Genomic DNA, 21309 nt, shown 5'->3' on the forward strand with positions numbered 1-21309 from the left:
CATGGTTTTACTCTCTCATACACTCCCTACACAGTGACATAGAGCTGTGCACTGGGGTGCAGCCTTGGCACACTTGCACTGTCCTCTGCATTCCTTTTTGTAGCCACACCTTAGTAGTTGCTGACGTGCCTCGGTTGCCTCTGGGAGGGTTCTCCAGTATATATCCCAGCCATTATTGGTGTGAACCCACCCCCAGTCACTGGGCGATGGGAATTCTGGTGTGGATACCATCATCTGGCCCCAACAGTAGCCGGCTTGGTAGGCAGCTCTCTTGATGTGCTGTTTCAGGGCTTCTCGAGTTGGTGGGAGAGCATCTATTGATCTGCCAATCTGGGTGAACAGGTGCTTATGACACTCATTGACATATTCCTGACTACTGTTGTGATCATAGAGCAAAAGAACAAAACGCTCCAGTGCATCCATGTGGTCATCTATGGCTGAAGAAGTTGGCGAGGCAGCCAAGGCACAGAATGCTGCAGTGATATCAATGACTTCATCACAGGCTTTCCAAGTTTCCAATTTCCCATGCTTTTTTCTTCCCCCTGCCTCCGAAGCTTGAAACTGTGTCACATCCAGCGAGGGCATGGAAGAATGGCAATCCTTGACACTTGTTAGGTCCCAGTGCTACAGCCATCTCGTGAGCGGCCAAGAACCTGAAGTTCTCTCCTGTGCCAAAGGTAACCCAGAGCTCATCAATGTCTAAACGTCCAGCTGCTGTCACTGCAAGAACCTCGACATCAGTGTCTACTGTGCGGATCGACACTTTGCTGTATCCCTGCCTCACAGCGTCTTCAACATGAAGTAGCATTCTTGTATCAGACTCCTCATGGCTACAAGGGACAAGGCCAGCAACATCTCGGGCCTGTGTACAAACCCCATCTTTGTGGTGGGTGCTGATGACTTGTTTGTCTGTGTCTGTTGTTGCTATCCTGGTGGCTAAGAAATCAAACAGCTCGATCTTGTTCTCACCTGTGCGAAGAAAGGTCTGCCAGTTTCCAGGAATGGAACTAGATGGCTCGACTCATCTTCTGATGCCTTTGCCTCGCTTCTTCCTAGTGCCTGCATTCAAACTGTCTGTGAGGTATTCATCCCAGACAATATCCACATGCTGGTATGCTGCAGCTGAGATGTGATGTATGGCAAGAATACTTGTGATGCATAGTCGTTGAAGGTCTTTTCTGGGCCTGGTGGCAGCATATTGATGATCGCTGCACCATCAAGTATGATGACTTCAACTGCTGGACTAGCAGCAGCAGCAGCGGTAGCAGCATTCTCCTGTGGATGGACCAGATCTTCTAAGCAGCCAACAAGATCAGATTTTGTTCCAAGTCTCATCTTGCCCATGTGTGACAGTGCAGGAGGACATGTTTGGTTCTCATGTGCGAAGAACTCATCGAGATCTCCATCACGTATTTGGGACGCAATGAACAACCTAGAGAACAGGAAGCAGCCGTTCTTCAGAGATGACTCCTGCAGCTGTGTTCTTGACTTATCTCTGACTGGAGGTCAGCAGAAAAGAGGGAGGTTGTTTCTCTTGATTAGGTCAGTGATTGGCTTTGTCTGGTTGAAAAGTCTCTCATGGACATAGGAGTCATGCTGTTCTTGTCTCAGTTTCTTGATCTCATGTACAGTGTTGATAACTGCTGGGTCTACCAGGTCTCTGCTGTATAGCACCAGGAGATCCTTGCTGTCATTACAAAATGGGTTGCCCATCTTCCCTATGACTTGAGGGAGTGAACGCACATCTCTAGCAAAGGATACCTGTGTGTGCTTAATCTGCTCGTGGTGTTTGTGATCAGCCTTCTTGGTCTCTGATGTGGCCTGGAACTCAGCGATCACTCTGGCCATCTCTGGACCAGACACAATCCAGCGCCGTAATGCAGCGGGATTCTCTGTCAGGCCTACAGCTCCCCCGTCACCCTTAACTAATGCGTTATTCTGCTCGTGGGCTTGGTCGATGGCCATTGCAGAAAACGTATGAGTGGTCTTCTTTACTGTGAAGTTGCCAGCAAGAAATTGCATGTATACACTTGGATGTTTGGTCGCCAGTGTGTGTCACCATGTCGCACAGGTAAACTGGTATCCACCTAGCGTAGTTGGTATGACCCAATGCAGAGAACCAGCGGGTAATCTTGCTTCACGGACCGATATGACGTAGATTAGGACAATCAGTTCCAGCAGTAGAATGATCCACCAGAAGTGGAATTGTGGACAAGCCTGCACACGTTCAGTACACCAGTCTTCCAGAACCTGCCCCTTATTTGCTCCTTGTCTAAAGGCTTCCTCTGGCAAAAGGTAGAGGCTACTGACTGTGACCTGGTGAGCTCGCCATGGGCAGCCTTCAGGAAGGAATCAGCAGTACCAGCTGTAGTAACTCCTGCCTGCACCAGAGCTCCAGTCCACCCACTGCTATCTAGAAGATCACCCAGAGTTTTCAGTGCAGCAATCTCATTGTGGAGTCTACCAAATAGGATGACAAAGTGATCTTCTCCATGTGTTTCTGGCCATCTCCACAGGATCTGTTTGGTGAGTGCGTACAGTGGCTGATCAACAGTGAGGACGGGGATCTGACCAGGGTTCATATTCTCAACTGTTGTCTTGATGACTTCCATAGAGTGACGAATCATAGCCACGAACTTGGTCTGGTCATAGAAGAGAGGCAGCAATAAAGTGAGGGTCCCACTGTCTCTTGTTCCTCTGGAATGGACTGCTTGCTGGCATGATATACAGCCCATGACACAGTCTCGTCTCCCTGTAGTGGTGTGTTTGATGCTACAGTAACAGCCATCTGCTCTAGCCACCTGTCAAAATGACACGATATCAACAACACAACTAACAAGAGACAGGAACTTAGCACCACACAGACTTAACAAGAGATTGAGGCACATATATGAATACGGATTATGTACAACATTCAGATAGAATATTTTCTGTGGCGTACCTGTATTCCACCTGCATTGCTTGGAGGATCAGCTGGCAGTCACTTCTGTTGAGACCAGCCAGCTTGGGCATTGGTGGTTAACGTTTGCTAATAAACACTGGAGTGGAGTAGTGTATGACTCTGGCAGGTGTGCAGTGGTTGCTGTTGTAGTAACATCATCTGAGATGGTTACTCGTGGCCGTTGAACTCCACACACTTCACTACTTGGGTACTGGAAGAGCGAGATGCCAGTGCTGTGGAACGAGTCTTGAGCACTAGTCGAGCTGGGATTGTGGTCAATGTTATCCACTGTGGCAGTAGTGAATAGACCACTCTTGAGTTCAGGTGGGCAAACTGCACCCTCCTGCTGGAAGAAACAGCAGATATTGTTCCCCAAGTTCGTGGAGATGCTTAGCACCCTATCATAGGAGACGGAGAGACTCAAGTGGAACAGTGTCTCAACCAGGTTTCATTTGCGAGTCTTTGCGTGCATCAGCATTCCTAGGTACACAGGCAAGGGGGTCAACCAATTGTGGCCGTGTGTGATAGACTCAATACTCATACTCTGTCGGTGGTGTGCATAGCTGTTGAACATGAGGTGTGAGATTGCAAGAGTCGGTGATGATGCAGATAAGTGGCCTGACTGCTCTTGGATCGAGGGACTATTCAGGATCCTAGCCACTAGTGCCAGGAGAGAATTTGGCACGGATTGTTCTTGACAGAGGGCGTCAAATGATCCACTGAAAGCTGTCATCATCTTCAACATATCTCTTTGGACTATGTTAACGGCTCTAGCAAGATGAACACCATCACTATCAGCATCGTGTTCACAGGCCTTGTGAAGGGCTGACCCGATGTCCTCGTTGAAAGCAAGCAGAACATCTCGGCCAGGTTTGTGCTCCTCCATGTCCGGAAAATATGCCATGATCCGGTACTTGAGCTTGATCGAGTTGACACGTCCAGGCAAGACTGTTCCAAGCTGTTTCAGCTGGTTGCTGTACAAACTTGTTAGATCTGCCAGCTTGAATACTGGTGCCACAGAGTCTATCCGGGCATCATTGATGTCGGACACCAGTTCTCCGAGAGCTATGCCATGATTGATATCATCCTGGTCATCCAAAGTTCTCTTTGTGTCCCTTGCTTTGTTATAGAAAGAAACCAAACACTTCACATGGTACAGGGCATCTAGCACCATCATATCACCAGCACTCAGTTTAGCAATAAATGACTTGTCTTCTAGCTTCAGAGCATATTTCCTGACCCGTCTGTCCAAGCCGAAGGTAGAAGCTTTGCGCAGAGACTCGCTACGAGCAGTGTCTCTGAGCGGTCCACACTCTAACGGGTAAACTTTGGTGTCACGCCTTCGGTATCGCAACTGGTTGTTTTCCTCTTCTTTGCCCGAGTCAATTGAGTTTTGTTGTATTGTAATCTGCACGGATCATGCCACTTAGCCCTGTGGTGCTGTAAGGTGGACTCAATACCCTCACCATCGTCCAAGCGGGACATATCGAGAGATTTTGGGAGGCAGTCGATCTCACTGAACCTGAGAAGGTTGTCTGCAAGAGTCTGGTATCCAGATCCTCCTGCACTTTGCTTGGAGTCAGCTCGACAATGAAGAAGTTCAGTGGTGTCCATCTGACACAGCACACATAGGTTCCAGTCTGTCTGGTTAATTTATGTAACAGTCGTACTTGGCTCTCCCTGCCATGGGACTAACAGTTTGAAATTCTTGGCCATTGTCTGCACCAACACCAAGTCAAGTAGGGGATTAGTCTATGGGTACACTACATTGGAGTTATCACCTGAAAACAGGAAAGAAGTATTAAAATATTGAACCCCAGGCCAGAGGAGATGCATAATTATATACACAATAGAGATTTGGGTGACTGGCACTCGATGTCCCCAATAGGCCACCACATATTATTGTTTTGCGCTGTTCAGGACCATATTAAACGTAAATCCATCGAAAAAGCACCATTGTAGTTTCAAAATTTGTATTATGCAATTATAAAAAATAATAGGTAGCCTACATCAATATCGATTTCGCAAATTTGTGCAATTAATCGCAACATTCCTAGTTATTGGTATGTAATTATTAATGGAGATATTCATGGGGTCTAAGTTCCTTTCACCAAGTTTGATTTTTTATCCATTTATATTTCCAGGAACAATATTCAGGTGTCATTCAGAATTTCAGATGCATGATTATGTTTCAAAGCTCATATTCTAGCCACGCATTATTGCGATGGTAAACTGTTATCTATGCCCCTCATAGGCCCCCGTAGATGCATATTTTTAGTCAAGTATGAAATAGATAATAAAGCAAGTGCATACTAGTTGATAATAATCACATTACACTCAATACACTGTTATTTGCACCAAGCACATATGACTTTGCTGACCTTGTAGGCAGAGTTTAGTTATTCGTGGCAGCCATTTTGTAAAATGGCCACCATTTTGACCCTAGGGGTAATCTGGAATGTCCCTATATCCAAAATGTTTCCTAAGGTATGGTATAACTGTGTACCAAATTTCATGCTTGTATCGTCATAGGCACAAAACTCCCAGAATATTTCATAGATCTGCTGGACTAAAATGGCTAGCTTAAGTAATATTTGGAGATCAAATCGCCTGAAATTACAAATAAAAAATCTGGATGTATATCAGTTTAGTGAGATCGGTGTTACTGTATGGACATGAGTCGTGGTATGATAACGAAACAATATCCAACAGGTTTTGTAGATTTGAGAACACAATAAAATGAAACGATAAGAGAGATTACTCAAGTGCCATATGTGGATGAGATCATGGTAAGAGGTAGATGGAGATGGTATGGGCATGTTCTTCTCACTCCACAATAGAGATTAGTTCACCAAACTTACAACTGGGCTCCAGAAGGCACTAGGAGAGTTGGAAGACCCAGGCCTATATGGCTGAGGAATATGAAGCGTGAAGTAGATGATGATGAGTGGAGAAGTATTTATTTAAAACCTCAAAATCTAACTGAAGCCCTTTGTGTCAATATGCGTAGATGATGATGATGATACATACTCATACATACTGTACACACACACATATAGAGTTTATATGTATGTGTACATGTGTGTGCGTGCATGTATACACACAGGTGATAAATCCTTGATAATTGAAGTGTATCATCAGTAAGATTTCGTTTGTAACTGATAAGCGTCTGAATGAAAGAACTCGATGTTGGCGGATTATCAGTTTTATCGAATGACTCATTTCACCCATGTTATAATCTATCTTTCATACCTTTAGTATGATAGTATTCTTATATAAATATAAATAAATATAAATATATATTTATACATACATTATATATACAGTATATACTTAACATAAAAACATGCAGTATGTATTTACACACACACACACACACACACACACACACACATATATATATATATATATATATATATATATATATATATATATATATATATATATATATATATATATAGAGCACATTTCATAAGTTTCTGTTCAGCAAACAATCTTGTCATTGGAGGTGCTCTTTTCTAACATAAGAACATACACATGTATACATGGTCTTCACCATGTGGTGTTTACAAAAATCAGATAGATCACATTGCCATTAATAAAGAGAGAAGGAGGTCTCTGAGAAATGTAAGAAGCTATAGAGGTGCAGATATTCATTGCCACACTGAAATTGAAACTGAAAGCACCCAACAGAAAGATAGATAGAATACCTAGGTTTGATACAACTAAGCTTCTAGAGGAAGAGCACAAAGAAGCATTTGCAATTGAATGTTGGAATCGATTTTCAGTCTTAGAGATTTTAAGAGACCAAGAACAGAAAATTAGTGAAGAATGGTGTGATATTAAGAACATATATCAGTCAGTTGGTAGTGACGTCTTGGGACAAACAGTTACAAGGAGAAAGCCATGGATATCAAATGATACTTGGGATAATATAGGAAGGAGACCAAGACAGAAATTGATTGTTGAAAGTTTTCGAGGAAGTAATGAAAATTACAAGGTAGAGCATGCTAAGTATTTCAGTATTGACAGCAAGCTCAAAAGAAATGCCAGGAATGATTGGAGAGAGTATTTAGACAGTAAAGCAGATGAGGCCGACAAAGCTATGAATTCAGGAAGGGGCAAAGAAGAAGAAGAATATACCCATCAAAAAGTGAGATGGCTCTGTTATAGCAACAGAAGATGAAGAAAGACAACGTTGGATGGAACACATTAGTGAGGTTATGAATAGGACCTATAAAGGGAATAATTTGATTGATATACTTAAAGCAGATGAAGACCTTGATGTGCCCATAATGAATTTAGTGTGTTTGAAGTAGAAGCTATCCTCAAAAACCTAAAGAGATGGAAAGCCACTGGATACGATGGAATAACTGCCGAGATGATATTGGCCGAAAATGAAGTGACTCCAAGACTACTTACAAGATTATTTTGTAGAATGTGGCATGAAGAGGCAAAACCTGATGAACGGGAGTAAGGAGTGCTGGTGAAAATAGCTAAAAAGGGAGACCTGACTGATTGCAATAATTACAGAGGCATAACACTTACGTCAGTTGCTATGAAAATATATAGTATGCTTATTCTTAAGAGACTGGAGAGAAAGATTGATGAAAAGCTGAGAGATGAACAATCAGGATTTAGAAAAGTTAGAAGTTGCTTTGACCAAATTTTCATTTTGAGACATGTTGTACAGCAATGCGTAGAATATAGAAATCCCCTTTTGTGATGGTATTTGTGGACTATGAAAAAGCCTTTGATAGAGTGCACTCGCCAGTTTTGTGGAGAGTCCTACGTTATTATGGAATTCCTCTTAAATATGTAAATTTGATTAAGTCTGTTCATGAGCATAGCAAGTGCAAAGTTAATTTTAATGGAGTCTTATCAAGTGAGTTTCCATTGAACAGCGGAGTACTCAGAGGGAATGTGTTGTCACCTATGTTGTTTATCCTCCTCATGGACTTGGTAATGTGTAGAATAGTCAGAGATGGTGGAGAAGGATTGGACTGGATTGGTGATAGGAATTTAGCAGACCTAGAGTATGTTGATGATGCTGTCCTTCTTAGCACAACACCCGTGATTTGCAATGCTTGCTTACCAGAATGCATGAAATATCACATGAGGTGGGGCTGAAGATAAATAGAAGAAAGACAGAGATGATGAGAACGGAGTACGCAATGGAAGATGAAATATCCTTGGAAGAAGAAAGGATTAATGAGGTAGAATCATTTAAGTATTTAGGAACAATGATCTCCAATACAGGGTCCTTAGAATTAGAGTTTAGTGAGAGATTGAAAAAAGCAAATTAGACAATGGCTAGGTTAAGTAAAATTTGGAAATCAAATCGCCTAAAATTTCATATAAAAATCAGACTATATATCAGTTTAGTGAGATCGGTGTTACTCTATGGACACGAGTCATGGTATAACAGTGAAACAATCTCCAATAGATTTTCCTTAGATGTCAGGATGCCTGAAAACTTTAAATCAATCAATCAATCCAATAGATTTAGAAGATTTGAGAATAAAGTCCTCAGAAGGATATTGGGAGTTAAATGACAGGACAGGATTAGAAATGAAACTATAAGAGAGATTACTTGAGTACCATATGGGGATGAGATCATGATGAGGGGTAGATGGAGATGGTTTAGGCATGCTCTTCGCACTCCCCAAGAGAGGTTAGTTCACCAAACGTTAAACTGGGTTCCACAAGGCACTAGAAGAATTGTAAGATCCAGGCCTACGTGGCTTAGGACTATGGAGCGCGAAGTAGGAGATGATGAATGGAGAATTATTGAATTAAAAGCTCAAGACAGAGACGCATGGCGAAATCTAACCGAGGCCCTTTGCGTCAATAGGCGTAGGAGGAGATGATAATGATGATGATGATGATGATGATGATGATGATCTAGATATTAATTTCTGGCACCGTCGTTCAATTAGTTCGTTATGCATGTTGCATAAGATTTTTTCATAATTCTGACCATCCTTTACATTCAGATCTTCCCGGGCAGTTCCATCCTGTTCGTAATATTAGGTATGCGGTTAATTCCAATAGTAATGCATTCTCCACCATCAGGCTCAATACTGCACAGTATTCTAGAAGTTTTATTCCAGCTGTGACCAAGTTGTGGTATGATCTTCCTAATCGGGTAGCTGAATTCATAGAACTTCAAGAGTTCAAACTTACAGATTTTTCATAACTCTGACCATTCTTTACATTCAGATCTTCCCGGGCAGTTCCATCCTGTTTGTAATGCTAGGTATGCGGTTAATTCAAATACGAATGCATTCTCCACCATCAGGCTCAATACTACACAGTATTCTAGAAGTTTTATTCCAGCTGTGACCAAGTTGTGGTATGATCTTCCTAATCGGGTAGCTGAATTCATAGAACTTCAAGAGTTCAAACTTACAGATTTTTCATAACTCTGACCATCCTTTACATTCAGATCTTCCCGGGCAGTTATTTCTAATAGTCAGGTCTTCTCCAACATGAGGCTCAATGCTATACAATATTCTAAACGTTCTATTACAGCTGTAACCAAGTCGTGGAATGATCTTCTAATCGGGTAGTTGAATAGGCAGAAATTCATAAGTACAAACTTGCAGTAAATTTTTTTTTTTAAGCAGGCTGACATAAATATCTTTTTATAGTTCATATATGAAAGATCTGTTGTAATGTTGTTACTATTCTTAAAATATTTCATTTTAATTGTTCATTACTTCTCATATAGTTTATTTCCTTATTTCCTTTCCTCTATGGGCTATTTTTCCTTATTGGATCCCTTGAGCTTATAGTATCCTGCTTTTTTCAACTAAAGTTGTAGCCTAGCTAGTAATAATAATATTTTCAGAAATTTAGAACTGCTTCGGTATCACATAGTATTGTATGTATTATTGTAGATTTGAAAATATTTATTCGGGGGCATATATTGGCTAAATCAAATATAAACGCCCTCAGAAATAGACTCAAAACAAATGACTAACAGTTCAGAAATAATAGTCTTTCATTATCTATACATAGGTTTAATATAAGGTTATGAGAAATGGATTTCAGATAGTGTTAATTTTTCTAGGATGCCTGACATTAATATCGTCTGACTCTATAGTTAGTGAAGCGGTTCACAATTAACATACAGTATTCTTAACACTTGATTGCTTGAATTTTTAGAAATAGCCAACATAGGAATATTCTTTATAAATGTTACATTAACCTATCTATTACCTTATGCGTTCTAGAATAAAGGTATCATTATTATATTTTGTTGTATTACAAGACTATTTCTTTGTCAGAGCAACGCTTTCATTTAATATTATCATTACAAGCCAAGCTACACTAGTTGGAAAAAGCAAGATGCTATCAGCCCAAGGACTCCAACAGCTAGTTACTGGCAAAGCACAATCATGAACTTTTCATTTCAGCCAAAAAATAGATTTCAAAATATGATATTTGGTTACAGCTTGTAGTGAAGGATCAACTAAATATTTCAGTGTAACAATTCTAAGTCAGGAAGTTCTTGTTAACATTATCCTATAGTCCTTTATTTAGTGCCAAATGGAAGTAGCCAAGTCTATTAGAATATGGCAAATCATTATACTTTATCCTGAGACCTGGCTATGATTAAAAAAAAAGAAAAATCTTGTAATATAGATTCGTCCACTTTTCTGCAAATCACTGTTTTAGTTTTTTTAAGGTTAAAGGTGGCTGATTTCAGTCCCAGTTTCATCAGAATAGATGATCACCAGACGCCATCCGGGCAAGTGGTGCCCATGCACAGCAGTGGCCTCCCCAATAAACAGCCTAAACTCACAGTCCCGGGCAGGGATCGATCTGCTGACATGTGAATACTAGGCAGACACGCTACCACTGTATTAGCCACACATTAAGATGTCAGCAAATTTTATTTGTTATATTTCAAACATTGAATTTCATAGTCTCCTAAAAGATTTATTAGCAAATATAGGAATTAAGAATGACTGTTATCCACTTCAACACAACTAATAAAGCTATTTGCTCTAAAATTTGAAATAACAAAGAAGCCAGAATCTACAGCATTCAGAAGTACTATCCAAGTATGGAGCTTCTGGCCTAAAGTAACATTGTCCTTTTGACCTCTTGACAACTGGGCCGTCTGTGAGGTTTAGGTATCTGTCTAAGAATATTGCAAAAATTTAAAAGTTAACTTATAGTTGGCTAAAATGATTCTTGATAACTACAATAATGTGTAATAGATTCCCTTGCACATGGACAGGAATGTCTCTTTGAGCGGAAGATCTTGCAGACTATAATCACCACAAAGATTCTGGGCAAAATAAGCAACAACCCATAATGACATCATAGCTAATAACGTTGTCCTCCCCGTCAACAGCAGTCACAAAACATTCCCTTACATATTTCAAACTATACTAACTTATGTTTCTTGTGAACACTGTTAATGCAGGAGACAACATGATTGGCTATGACATCATCAGGGGGGGTGTGGCTTATTTTGCCTCGAATCTCTGTGGCGACTATGGTTCCCTCTTCTATTCTTTGCCTTGTGAATGGCCGCCGCCACCTTGCATAGTGATTGGATGCCACCTTCTCACAGCTGATTCATGTACACAATAATAATAAAAACAACAGACAAGAGACAGTAATACCCAGTTATTATAGGCAACGATGGGCAGCACATCCATGTACCGCTTGCCAGACCACAGGAGCAATGACAATGCCAACGAGATAAATGTTTATTTGCGAGCAAAGCGAGCTACGGCAGAACAAGACTATTTGAGGGAAACTGACTCTTTTAAAACCATTTTCTTCATAGTTATTGTTACGTCTACATAAATCAGCTGTGAGAATGTGGTGGCGATGAGGCCCATCCCCAATGAGATAAGGTTTTCCCTATATTTTTGTACGAGTCCACGTTTTGTTTAATTTTTCTCAGTGAAATTTCTCTTGCATATTCTTGAATTAAAAATTAAATATTTCCTTAAACAAATAACGAAATTGTTATTAAATTTGATAAAGACATCATCGGGAAAGAGATTTTGCTAATGGTGTCTTTAATAGGAGCTCAACTATTGTCTTTGTTGACAAAGTCATCAGAGTAGGTTTATTTCTGAGAACCGTAGATTGAAACATTGTTTTTAAGCCTTGCATGTAAGGATGTTGTCTAGTGTTACCTAGAACCTTACTTTCTTTTCAGGTAGGTTCCGTATTGCAGGCGATTTCGTACGCAGCATCTGCCATAAACTGTAAGTAAAAAGAGAAACAATACGAATGATAAAGTTTTCTTTGAGAAATAATCTAATGAGCCAAAAAAAAAAAAAAAATCAATGAGTTGAAGTTATGAGAGCATTTTGCAAAAGTCCTGTTCCTCCAGATTTGCTGAGCGGAAATACTATCTTTTTTTTTTAGATGGATATTCTGAATACTGGGGGCCATTTTCAATATCTGTTCTGGGAGTCTCCATGGGTCTTTTGCTTATTTTTGGAGTACACAAGGTAACTATTTAATAATCATCTTTAAAACATATTTATGAAGTCGACTAAATAAAAAATTTTAAAAAGTGAAAGAAAATCTTTCCAAAAGGGAGTAAAAAAAAACTTTCAAAAAGTATGAACTCAGGAGATTTTGCCAAGGCACTATATGAAGATTCTATTCACTAGGAGTTTGTTGATCATTCTTCTCCGCTCTAAATAATATTCACTTCATGTATCATAGGATTTGCTCAACTTGGAGTAGAGCTGCTCCTATTATTATTATTATTATTATTATTATTATTATTATTATTACTAGCTAAGCTACAACCCTAATTGGAAAGGCAAGATGCTATAAGCCCAAGGGCTCCAACATGAAAAAATAGCCCAGTGAGTAAAGGAAATAAGGAAATGAATAAACATTACAAGAAGAACAATAAAAAGAAAATATTTTAAAAACATTAATAACATTAAAACAGATATTTCGTATATAAACTATAGTATGTCAGCCTATTAAACGTGAAAACATTGAAGTTCTACTGATTAAAATATAACCACAGAAGTTCCTCAACTTACGAACATCCGACTTACAAACATTCGGAGATACGAATCCAAATCCAACAGAAATTATAAATCTCGGATATTGTATCAAAAGTTCGTATACTGAAATAACATAAATTAATACTGTAATATAACAATATTATATCATTTAATACAATAAGCAAAACAACATTTACAATAATCTGATATTCATTTCACATAAAACAGGACTAAACTATTAGTAGACTTTTGTAGCTGGAAATCATAGGCATGGGAGGCAAGTTAGGCCTACCCTAAGCCAAAATTTAATAAAATTCGACTTACAAACAGCAGACTGGAACCTATTAAGTTTGTAAGTTGAGGACCTTTGTTATATATTAGAAGCATAAGGATCGCGGTAGACGAGAGAGTTATGGGATCCTTTCACTGGACAGACGGTACTATTGGAACCTTCTCTCTTGTTATGGTTCATTTTCCCTTTGCCTACACATACACCAAATAGTCTGGCCTATTCTTTATATATTCTCTTCTGTCCTCATGCACCTGACAACACTGAGATTACCAAACAATTCTTCTTCACCCAAGGGGTTAACCATTGCACTGAAATCGTTCAGTGGCCACTTTCCTCTCGGTAAGGGTTGAAAAAACTCTTTAGCTCTGGTAAGCAGCTCTTCTAGGAGGACACTCCAAAATCAAACCATTGTTCTCTAGTCTGAAGTATTGCTATAGCCTCTGTACCATGGTCTTCCACTGTCTTGGGTTAGAGTTATCTTGCTTGAGGGTACACTCGAGCACACGATTCTACCTTATTTCTCTTCCTCTTGTTTTGTTAAAGTTTTTATAGTTTATATAGGAGATATCTATTTTAAAGTTGTTACTATTCTTAAGATATTCTATTTTTCCTTGTTTCTTTCCCTTACTGGGCTATTTTCCCTGTTGGAGTCCCTGGCCTTATAGCATCTTTCTTTTCCAACTAGGGTTGTAGCTTAGCAAATAATAATAATAATAATAATAATAACAATAATAATAATCATCATCATCATCATCAACATCGTCACAATTAATATCAAATGCCTAACTTAGTCTTCCTTTTGTTCTAAATCCAGAGGGAGCCAAATTATCTGAAGTCATGGATTGTTATTGAAGTTTTTCTCTTGACGGTGGATTTGATATTGGCAATTGTAATAGCAGTTATGACTGAAATCTTCTTCATACTCATCATCGTCGTCGCTATATGTCTGCTCGACATCTACTTTATTGTGGTGGTATGGTCATATGCTTTGAAGGTGAGTTTAAATTGCCACATTTTATTGCCTGGGGATACCTCAATACTCAAGTGTGGTTCCTACATCTCCCCTATGTCAGTGAATTGTGTTGACGAATCTTCACTTGTGATTGTTTAAAAAATGTAATTTTGAATTTAACATTAATTTTCTAATACTCATCTGCACAATCAACATATGCCAATAGATCTTGTTACAACATGTCGCTTCTAATTTAATTTACACTGTAATTCATGTACGTAAGCATGATATACATACTAAGTACCGATTTAAATGATAAAATGATATAAGTTGATTTAACATTGATTATGTCTATGATAAAATTGTCTACGATTACATTAATTTGATGAACTGGTGGACATACGTAGTATCGTAAAATTCTTATATTATCTATGCATGTCGTTTGCTAGTTATCCACTACCATATTTGTTTTGGTACTCATCTCTTCTGACAAGAGCGATCTGCTGGCTCAATTTTTGAGTCAAGAGCGATAGCAGAGCGTTGTAAGGCAACCACAAGGTCTATATATACCAGGTCAGCCACCGCGCAGCTCAAGCTGTGAATCACCCATACTGTGACGTCACGCGTCCCTGTCTCACACACGTGGGTAAACAAAACAAAGGACCGTTGCCTTAGGTAGCTACCTATAGAGGTAACGTAAACAATAGGAGACGCTGTGTTCTTTAACATTTTATTCATTCATTCATTCCGTCACTAATAATGCCAAGTAACAGCGCAGTATTTGGCTGTTATAATAGACATGATAAAACTAAAAGCTCAAACATAAAATACCATCGCTTTCCAAAAGAAAAACCATACATAGACCAGTGGATACATGCATATTGCCGTGCAGAAAGAATTAACGTTGTGAATGCTACTGTTTGTTCGATTCATTTTAAACCAGGCGATTACAAAGATGACATGAAGTCCAGGTTACTAGGTAGGTGCGCAGAAGAGGCTTAAAATCGGTACGCTGTCTGGCTGACCTGGTATATCTGGACCGTGGGCGACCAAGGGTACTCAGGACTTGGGTGGTAGGCCTCCTGCAAACCTCACCACCAGGAACCGCCACTTTTGATTTCTGCAGGTGTAGGGAAGACCTGATCTTGCTCAGATGATTGATAGTGGGGCAGGTGGGAGGGCATCTAATACTGATTGTGCAGGTGAGTATTAGAAAATTAATTTCAAATTCAAAATTACATTTATCTAACACTCAACTGCACAATCAGCTTTTGCTAATTCCCCACATTTAGTAGAATGTGGGAATGATCAGTATGATGCAAGGAAGGTTGCCTAAATTATAGCTTACCTTGTTTGATTTCTGACGATGTGTCACAGGATGATTCTTAGTTCATCAGTCAGCCACCAAACCAGGGCTAAGTCCATAGGAAGCTATTGTCTAGGCATCCTCTATGGTTGCTCTGTTGACGAAGCCACGAGAGAAGTGGTCCTCTTCCAACTGTCTGGTCATGTTTCGGACACGTGACTTCATGAGAGAGGTCCTGTACACAGCAATCTGGACTCTCTAAGGTGTCACTTCCATTGAAGGGGTTTGATTTGTGGTAGTAGGTTGGCCAGGGCACCAGCCGCCCATTGAAATACTACCGCTAGATAGTTATGGGGTCCTTTGACTGGACAGACAGTACTACATTGGACCCTTCTCTCTCGTTACGGTACACTTTCATTTGCCTACACATACACCGAAGAGTCTGGCCTATTCCTTGCAGATTCTCCTCTGTCCTCATACACCTGACAACACTGTGATTATCAAACAATTCTTCTTCGCCCACTGTAATTGTTCAGTGGCTACTTTCTCATGGTAAGGGTAGAACATGGTAAGGGTAGAAGAGACTTTTTTCTTTAGCTATGGTCATCACCTCTTCTAGGAGAAGGACACTCCAAAATCAAACCATTGTTCTCTAGTCTTGGGTAGTGTCATAACCTCTGTACCATGGTCTTCCACTGTCTTGGGTTAGAGATCTCTTGCTTCAGGGTACACTCAGGCACACTATTCTATCTTATTTCTCTTCCTCTGGTTTTGTTTAAGTTTTTATAGTTTATTAAAGAAATATTTATTTCAATGTTGTTACTATTCGTAAGATATTTTATTTTTCCTTGTTTCCTTTCCTCACTGGGCTATTTTCCGTTGGAGCCCCTGGGCTTATAGCATTCTGCATTTCCAATTAGGGTTGTAGCCTAGCAAGTAATAATAACAATAATAATAACACGGCGTCCTGCATTCGACAGTCTAAAACCTTAACGGTGTCACTTCCGTTGAAGGGGTTCAATTATTGATGCATGAGGACTTGCACTGAACGATCTCAGCCCCTCAAGGTTTCATTTCCGTTGAGAGGGTTAGATTGTCTGTGCATGTTCACTCAAAAATTGAGCCAGAAGATCACTCTTGACTCAAAAATTGAGCCAAAAGATCACTCTTGACTCAAAAATTGAGCCGGCATATCACTCTTGACTCAAAAATTGAGCTACAAGATCACTCGACTCAAATATTAAGCTGGCAGATCACTCTTGATTCAAAAGTTGAGCCAGCAGATCACTCTTGACTCAAAAATTGAGCCGGCAGATCACTCTTGACTCAAAAATTGAGCCAAAAGATCACTCTTGACTCAAAAATTGAGCCAGAAGATTACTCTTGACTCAAAAATTGAGCCAAAAGATCACTCTTGACTCAAAAATTGAGCCGGCATATCACTCTTGACTCAAAAATTGAGCTAGAAGATCACTCGACTCAAATATTAAGCTGGCAGATCACTCTTGACTCAAAAATTGAGCCTGAAGATCACTCTTGATTAAAAAATTGAGCCGTCACATCACTCTTGACTCAGAAATTGAGCCTGAAGATCACTCTTGACTCAAAAATTGAGCCAGCAGATCACTCTTGACTCAAAAATTGAGCCAGCAGATCACTCTTGACTCAAAAATTGAGACAGAAGATCACTCTTGACTCAAAAATTGAGCCAGAAGATCACTCTTGACTTAAAAATTGAGTCTGCAGATCACTCTTGACTCAAATATTGAGCCTGCAGATCACCCTTGAATAAAAAATTGAGCCGTCACATCACTCTTGACTCAAAAATTGAGCCTGAAGATCACTCTTGACTCAAAAATTGAGCCAGCAGATCACTCTTGACTCAAAAATTGAGCCAGCAGATCACTCTTGACTCAAAAATTGAGACAGAAGATCACTCTTGACTCAAAAATTGAGCCAGAAGATCACTCTTGACTTAAAAATTGAGTCTGCAGATCACTCTTGACTCAAATATTGAGCCTGCAGATCACCCTTGAATCAAAAATTGAGCCGTCACATCACTCTTGACTCAAAAATTGAGCCTGAAGATCACTCTTGACTCAAAAATTGAGCCAGCAGATCACTCTTGACTCAAAAATTGAGCCAGCAGATCACTCTTGACTCAAAAATTGAGACAGAAGATCACTCTTGACTCAAAAATTGAGCCAGAAGATCACTCTTGACTTAAAAATTGAGTCTGCAGATCACTCTTGACTCAAATATTGAGCCTGCAGATCACCCTTGAATCAAAAATTGAGCCGTCACATCACTCTTGACTCAAAAATTGAGCCTGAAGATCACTCTTGACTCAAAAATTGAGCCAGCAGATCACTCTTGACTCAAAAATTGAGCCAGCAGATCACTCTTGACTCAAAAATGGAGCCAGCATATCACTCTTGACTAAAAAATTGAGCCAGAAGATCACTCATGACTCAAAAATTGAGACAGAAGATCACTCTTGACTCAAAAATTGAGCCAGAAGATAACTCTTGACTTAAAAATTGAGTCTGCAGATCACTCTTGACTCAAAAATTGAGCCAGAAGATCACTCTTGACTCAAAAATTGAGCCAGAAGATCACTCTTGACTCAAAACTTGAGCCAGAAGATCACACTTGACTCAAAAATTGAGACAGAAGATCACTCTTGACTCAAAAATTGAGCCAGAAGATCACTCTTGACTAAAAAAATTGAGCCAGAAGATCACTCTTGACTCAAAAATTGAGCCAGCAGATCACTCTTGACTCAAAAATTGAGACAGCAGATCACTCTTGACTCAAAAATTGAGACAGCAGATCACTCTTGACTAAAAAATTGAGCCAGAAGATCACTCTTGACTCAAAAATTGAGCCAAAAGATCACTCTTGACTCAAATATTGAGCCTGCAGATCACCCTTGACTCAAAAATTGAGCCGTCATATCACCCCAGATTCAAAAATTGAGCCAAAAGATCACTCTTGACTCAAAAATTGAGGCAGAAGATCACTCTTGACTCAAAAATTAAGCGGGCAGATCACTCTTGACTAAAAAATTGAGGCAGAAGATCACTCTTGACTCAAAAATTAAGCGGGCAGATCACTCTTGACTAAAAAATTGAGCCACAAGATCACTCTTGACTCAAAAATTGAGACAGCAGATCACTCTTGACTAAAAAATTGAGCCAGAAGATCACTCTTGACTCAAAAATTGAGCCAAAAGATCACTCTTGACTCAAATATTGAGCCTGCAGATCACCCTTGAATCAAAAATTGAGCCGTCATATCACTCCAGACTCAAAAATTGAAGCAGAAGATCACTCTTGACTAAAAAATTGAGCCAGAAGATCACTCTTGACTCAAAAATTGAGCCAGCAGATCACTCGTGACTGAAAAATTGAGCTGGCAGATCACTCTTGACTCAAAAATTGAGCGGGCAGATCACTCTTGACTCAAAAATTGAGCCAGAAGATCACTCTTGACTTAAAAATTGAGCCAGCAGATCACTCTTGACTCAAAAATTGAGCCAGAAGATCACTCTTGACTCAAAAATTTAGCCGGCAGATCACTCTTGACCCAAAAATTAAGCCAGCAGATCACTCTTGACTCAAAAATTGAGCGGGCAGATCACTCTTGACTCAAAAATTGAGCCAGAAGATCACTCTTGACTCAAAAATTAAGCCAGAAGATCACTCTTGACTCAAAAATTGAGCCAGAAAATCACTCTTGACTCAAAAATTAAGCCAGAAGATCACTCTTGACTTAAAAATTGAGCCAGCAGATCACTCGACTCAAAAATTGAGCCAGAAGATCACTCTTGACTCAAAAATTGAGCCAGAAGATCACTCTTGACTTAAAAATTGAGCCAGCAGATCACTCTTGACTCAAAAATTGAGCCAGAAGATCACTCTTGACTCAAAAATTTAGCCGGCAGATCACTCTTGACCCAAAAATTAAGCCAGCAGATCACTCTTGACTCAAAAATTGAGCGGGCAGATCACTCTTGACTCAAAAATTGAGCCAGAAGATCACTCTTGACTCAAAAATTGAGCCAGAAGATCACTCTTGACTCAAAAATTGAGCCAGAAGATCACTCTTGACTCAAAAATTAAGCCAGAAGATCACTCTTGACTCAAAAATTGAGCCAGAAGATCACTCTTGACTCAAAAATTAAGCCAGAAGATCACTCTTGACTCAAAAATTGAGCCAGCAGATCACTCTTGACTCAAAAATTAAGCCAGAAGATCACTCTTGACTCAAAAATTGAGCCAGCAGATCACTCTTGACTCAAAAATTGAGCCAGAAGATCACTCTTGACTCAAAAATTAAGCCAGAAGATCACTCTTGACTCAAAAATTGAGCCAGCAGATCACTCTTGACTCAAAAATTGAGCCAGAAGATCACTCTTGACTCAAAAATTGAGCCAGAAGATCACTCTTGACTCAAAAATTGAGCCAGAAGATCACTCTTGACTCAAAAATTAAGCCAGAAGATCACTCTTGACTCAAAAATTGAGCCAGAAGATCACTCTTGACTCAAAAATTGAGCCAGCAGATCACTCTTGACTCAAAAATTGAGCCAGAAGATCACTCTTGACCCAAAAATTAAGCCAGCAGATCACTCTTGACTCAAAAATTGAGCCAGAAGATCACTCTTGACTCAAAAATTGAGCGGGCAGATCACTCTTGACTCAAAAATTGAGCCAGAAGATCACTCTTGACTTAAAAATTGAGCCAGCAGATCACCCTTGACTCAAAAATTGAGCCAGCAGATCACTCTTGACCCAAAAATTAAGCCAGCAGATCACTCTTGACCCAAAAATTAAGCCAGCAGATCACTCTTGACTCAAAAATTGAGCCAGAAGATCACTCTTGACTTAAAAATTGAGCCAGCAGATCACCCTTGACTCAAAAATTGAGCCAGCAGATCACTCTTGACCCAAAAATTAAGCCAGCAGATCACTCTTGACTCAAAAATTGAGCCAGCAGATCACTCTTGACTCAAAAATTGAGCCAGCAGATCACCCTTGACTCAAAAATTGAGCCAGCAGATCACCCTTGACTCAAAAATTGAGCCAGCAGATCACTCTTGACCCAAAAATTAAGCCAGCAGATCACTCTTGACCCAAAAATTAAGCCAGCAGATCACTCTTGACTCAAAAATTGAGCCAGAAGATCACTCTTGACTTAAAAATTGAGCCAGCAGATCACTCTTGACCCAAAAATTAAGCCAGCAGATCACTCTTGACTCAAAAATTGAGCGGGCAGATCACCCTTGACTCAAAAATTGAGCCAGAAGATCACTCTTGACTCAAAAATTAAGCCAGCAGATCACCCTTGACCCAAAAATTGAGCCAGCAGATCACCCTTGACTCAAAAATTGAGCCAGCAGATCACCCTTGACTCAAAAATTGAGCCAGCAGATCACTCTTGACCCAAAAATTAAGCCAGCAGATCACTCTTGACTCAAAAATTGAGCCAGAAGATCACTCTTGACTCAAAAATTGAGCGGGCAGATCACTCTTGACTCAAAAATTGAGCCAGAAGATCACTCTTGAGTTAAAAATTGAGCCAGCAGATCACCCTTGACTCAAAAATTGAGCCAGCAGATCACTCTTGACCCAAAAATTAAGCCAGCAGATCACTCTTGACCCAAAAATTAAGCCAGCAGATCACTCTTGACTCAAAAATTGAGCCAGAAGATCACTCTTGACTTAAAAATTGAGCCAGCAGATCACTCTTGACCCAAAAATTAAGCCAGCAGATCACTCTTGACTCAAAAATTGAGCGGGCAGATCACCCT

General features: G+C 39.8%; 1 protein-coding gene across 1 annotated transcript in view; it reads left to right on the forward strand.

Annotated features, from left to right (window-relative positions):
* The window catches only part of LOC137615783 (uncharacterized), a 47421-nt gene that overhangs the window by 22613 nt on the left and 3499 nt on the right, over positions 1-21309 (forward strand). The window contains exons 3-5 of the mRNA XM_068345478.1: positions 12132-12180; positions 12344-12429; positions 14052-14231. Of these exons, the coding sequence (XP_068201579.1) occupies positions 12132-12180; positions 12344-12429; positions 14052-14231 (315 nt within the window). The remainder of the gene's footprint in view (positions 1-12131; positions 12181-12343; positions 12430-14051; positions 14232-21309) is intronic.

Source organism: Palaemon carinicauda, chromosome 22 (genome assembly GCF_036898095.1).
Source record: "Palaemon carinicauda isolate YSFRI2023 chromosome 22, ASM3689809v2, whole genome shotgun sequence".
Taxonomy (NCBI): domain Eukaryota; kingdom Metazoa; phylum Arthropoda; class Malacostraca; order Decapoda; family Palaemonidae; genus Palaemon; species Palaemon carinicauda.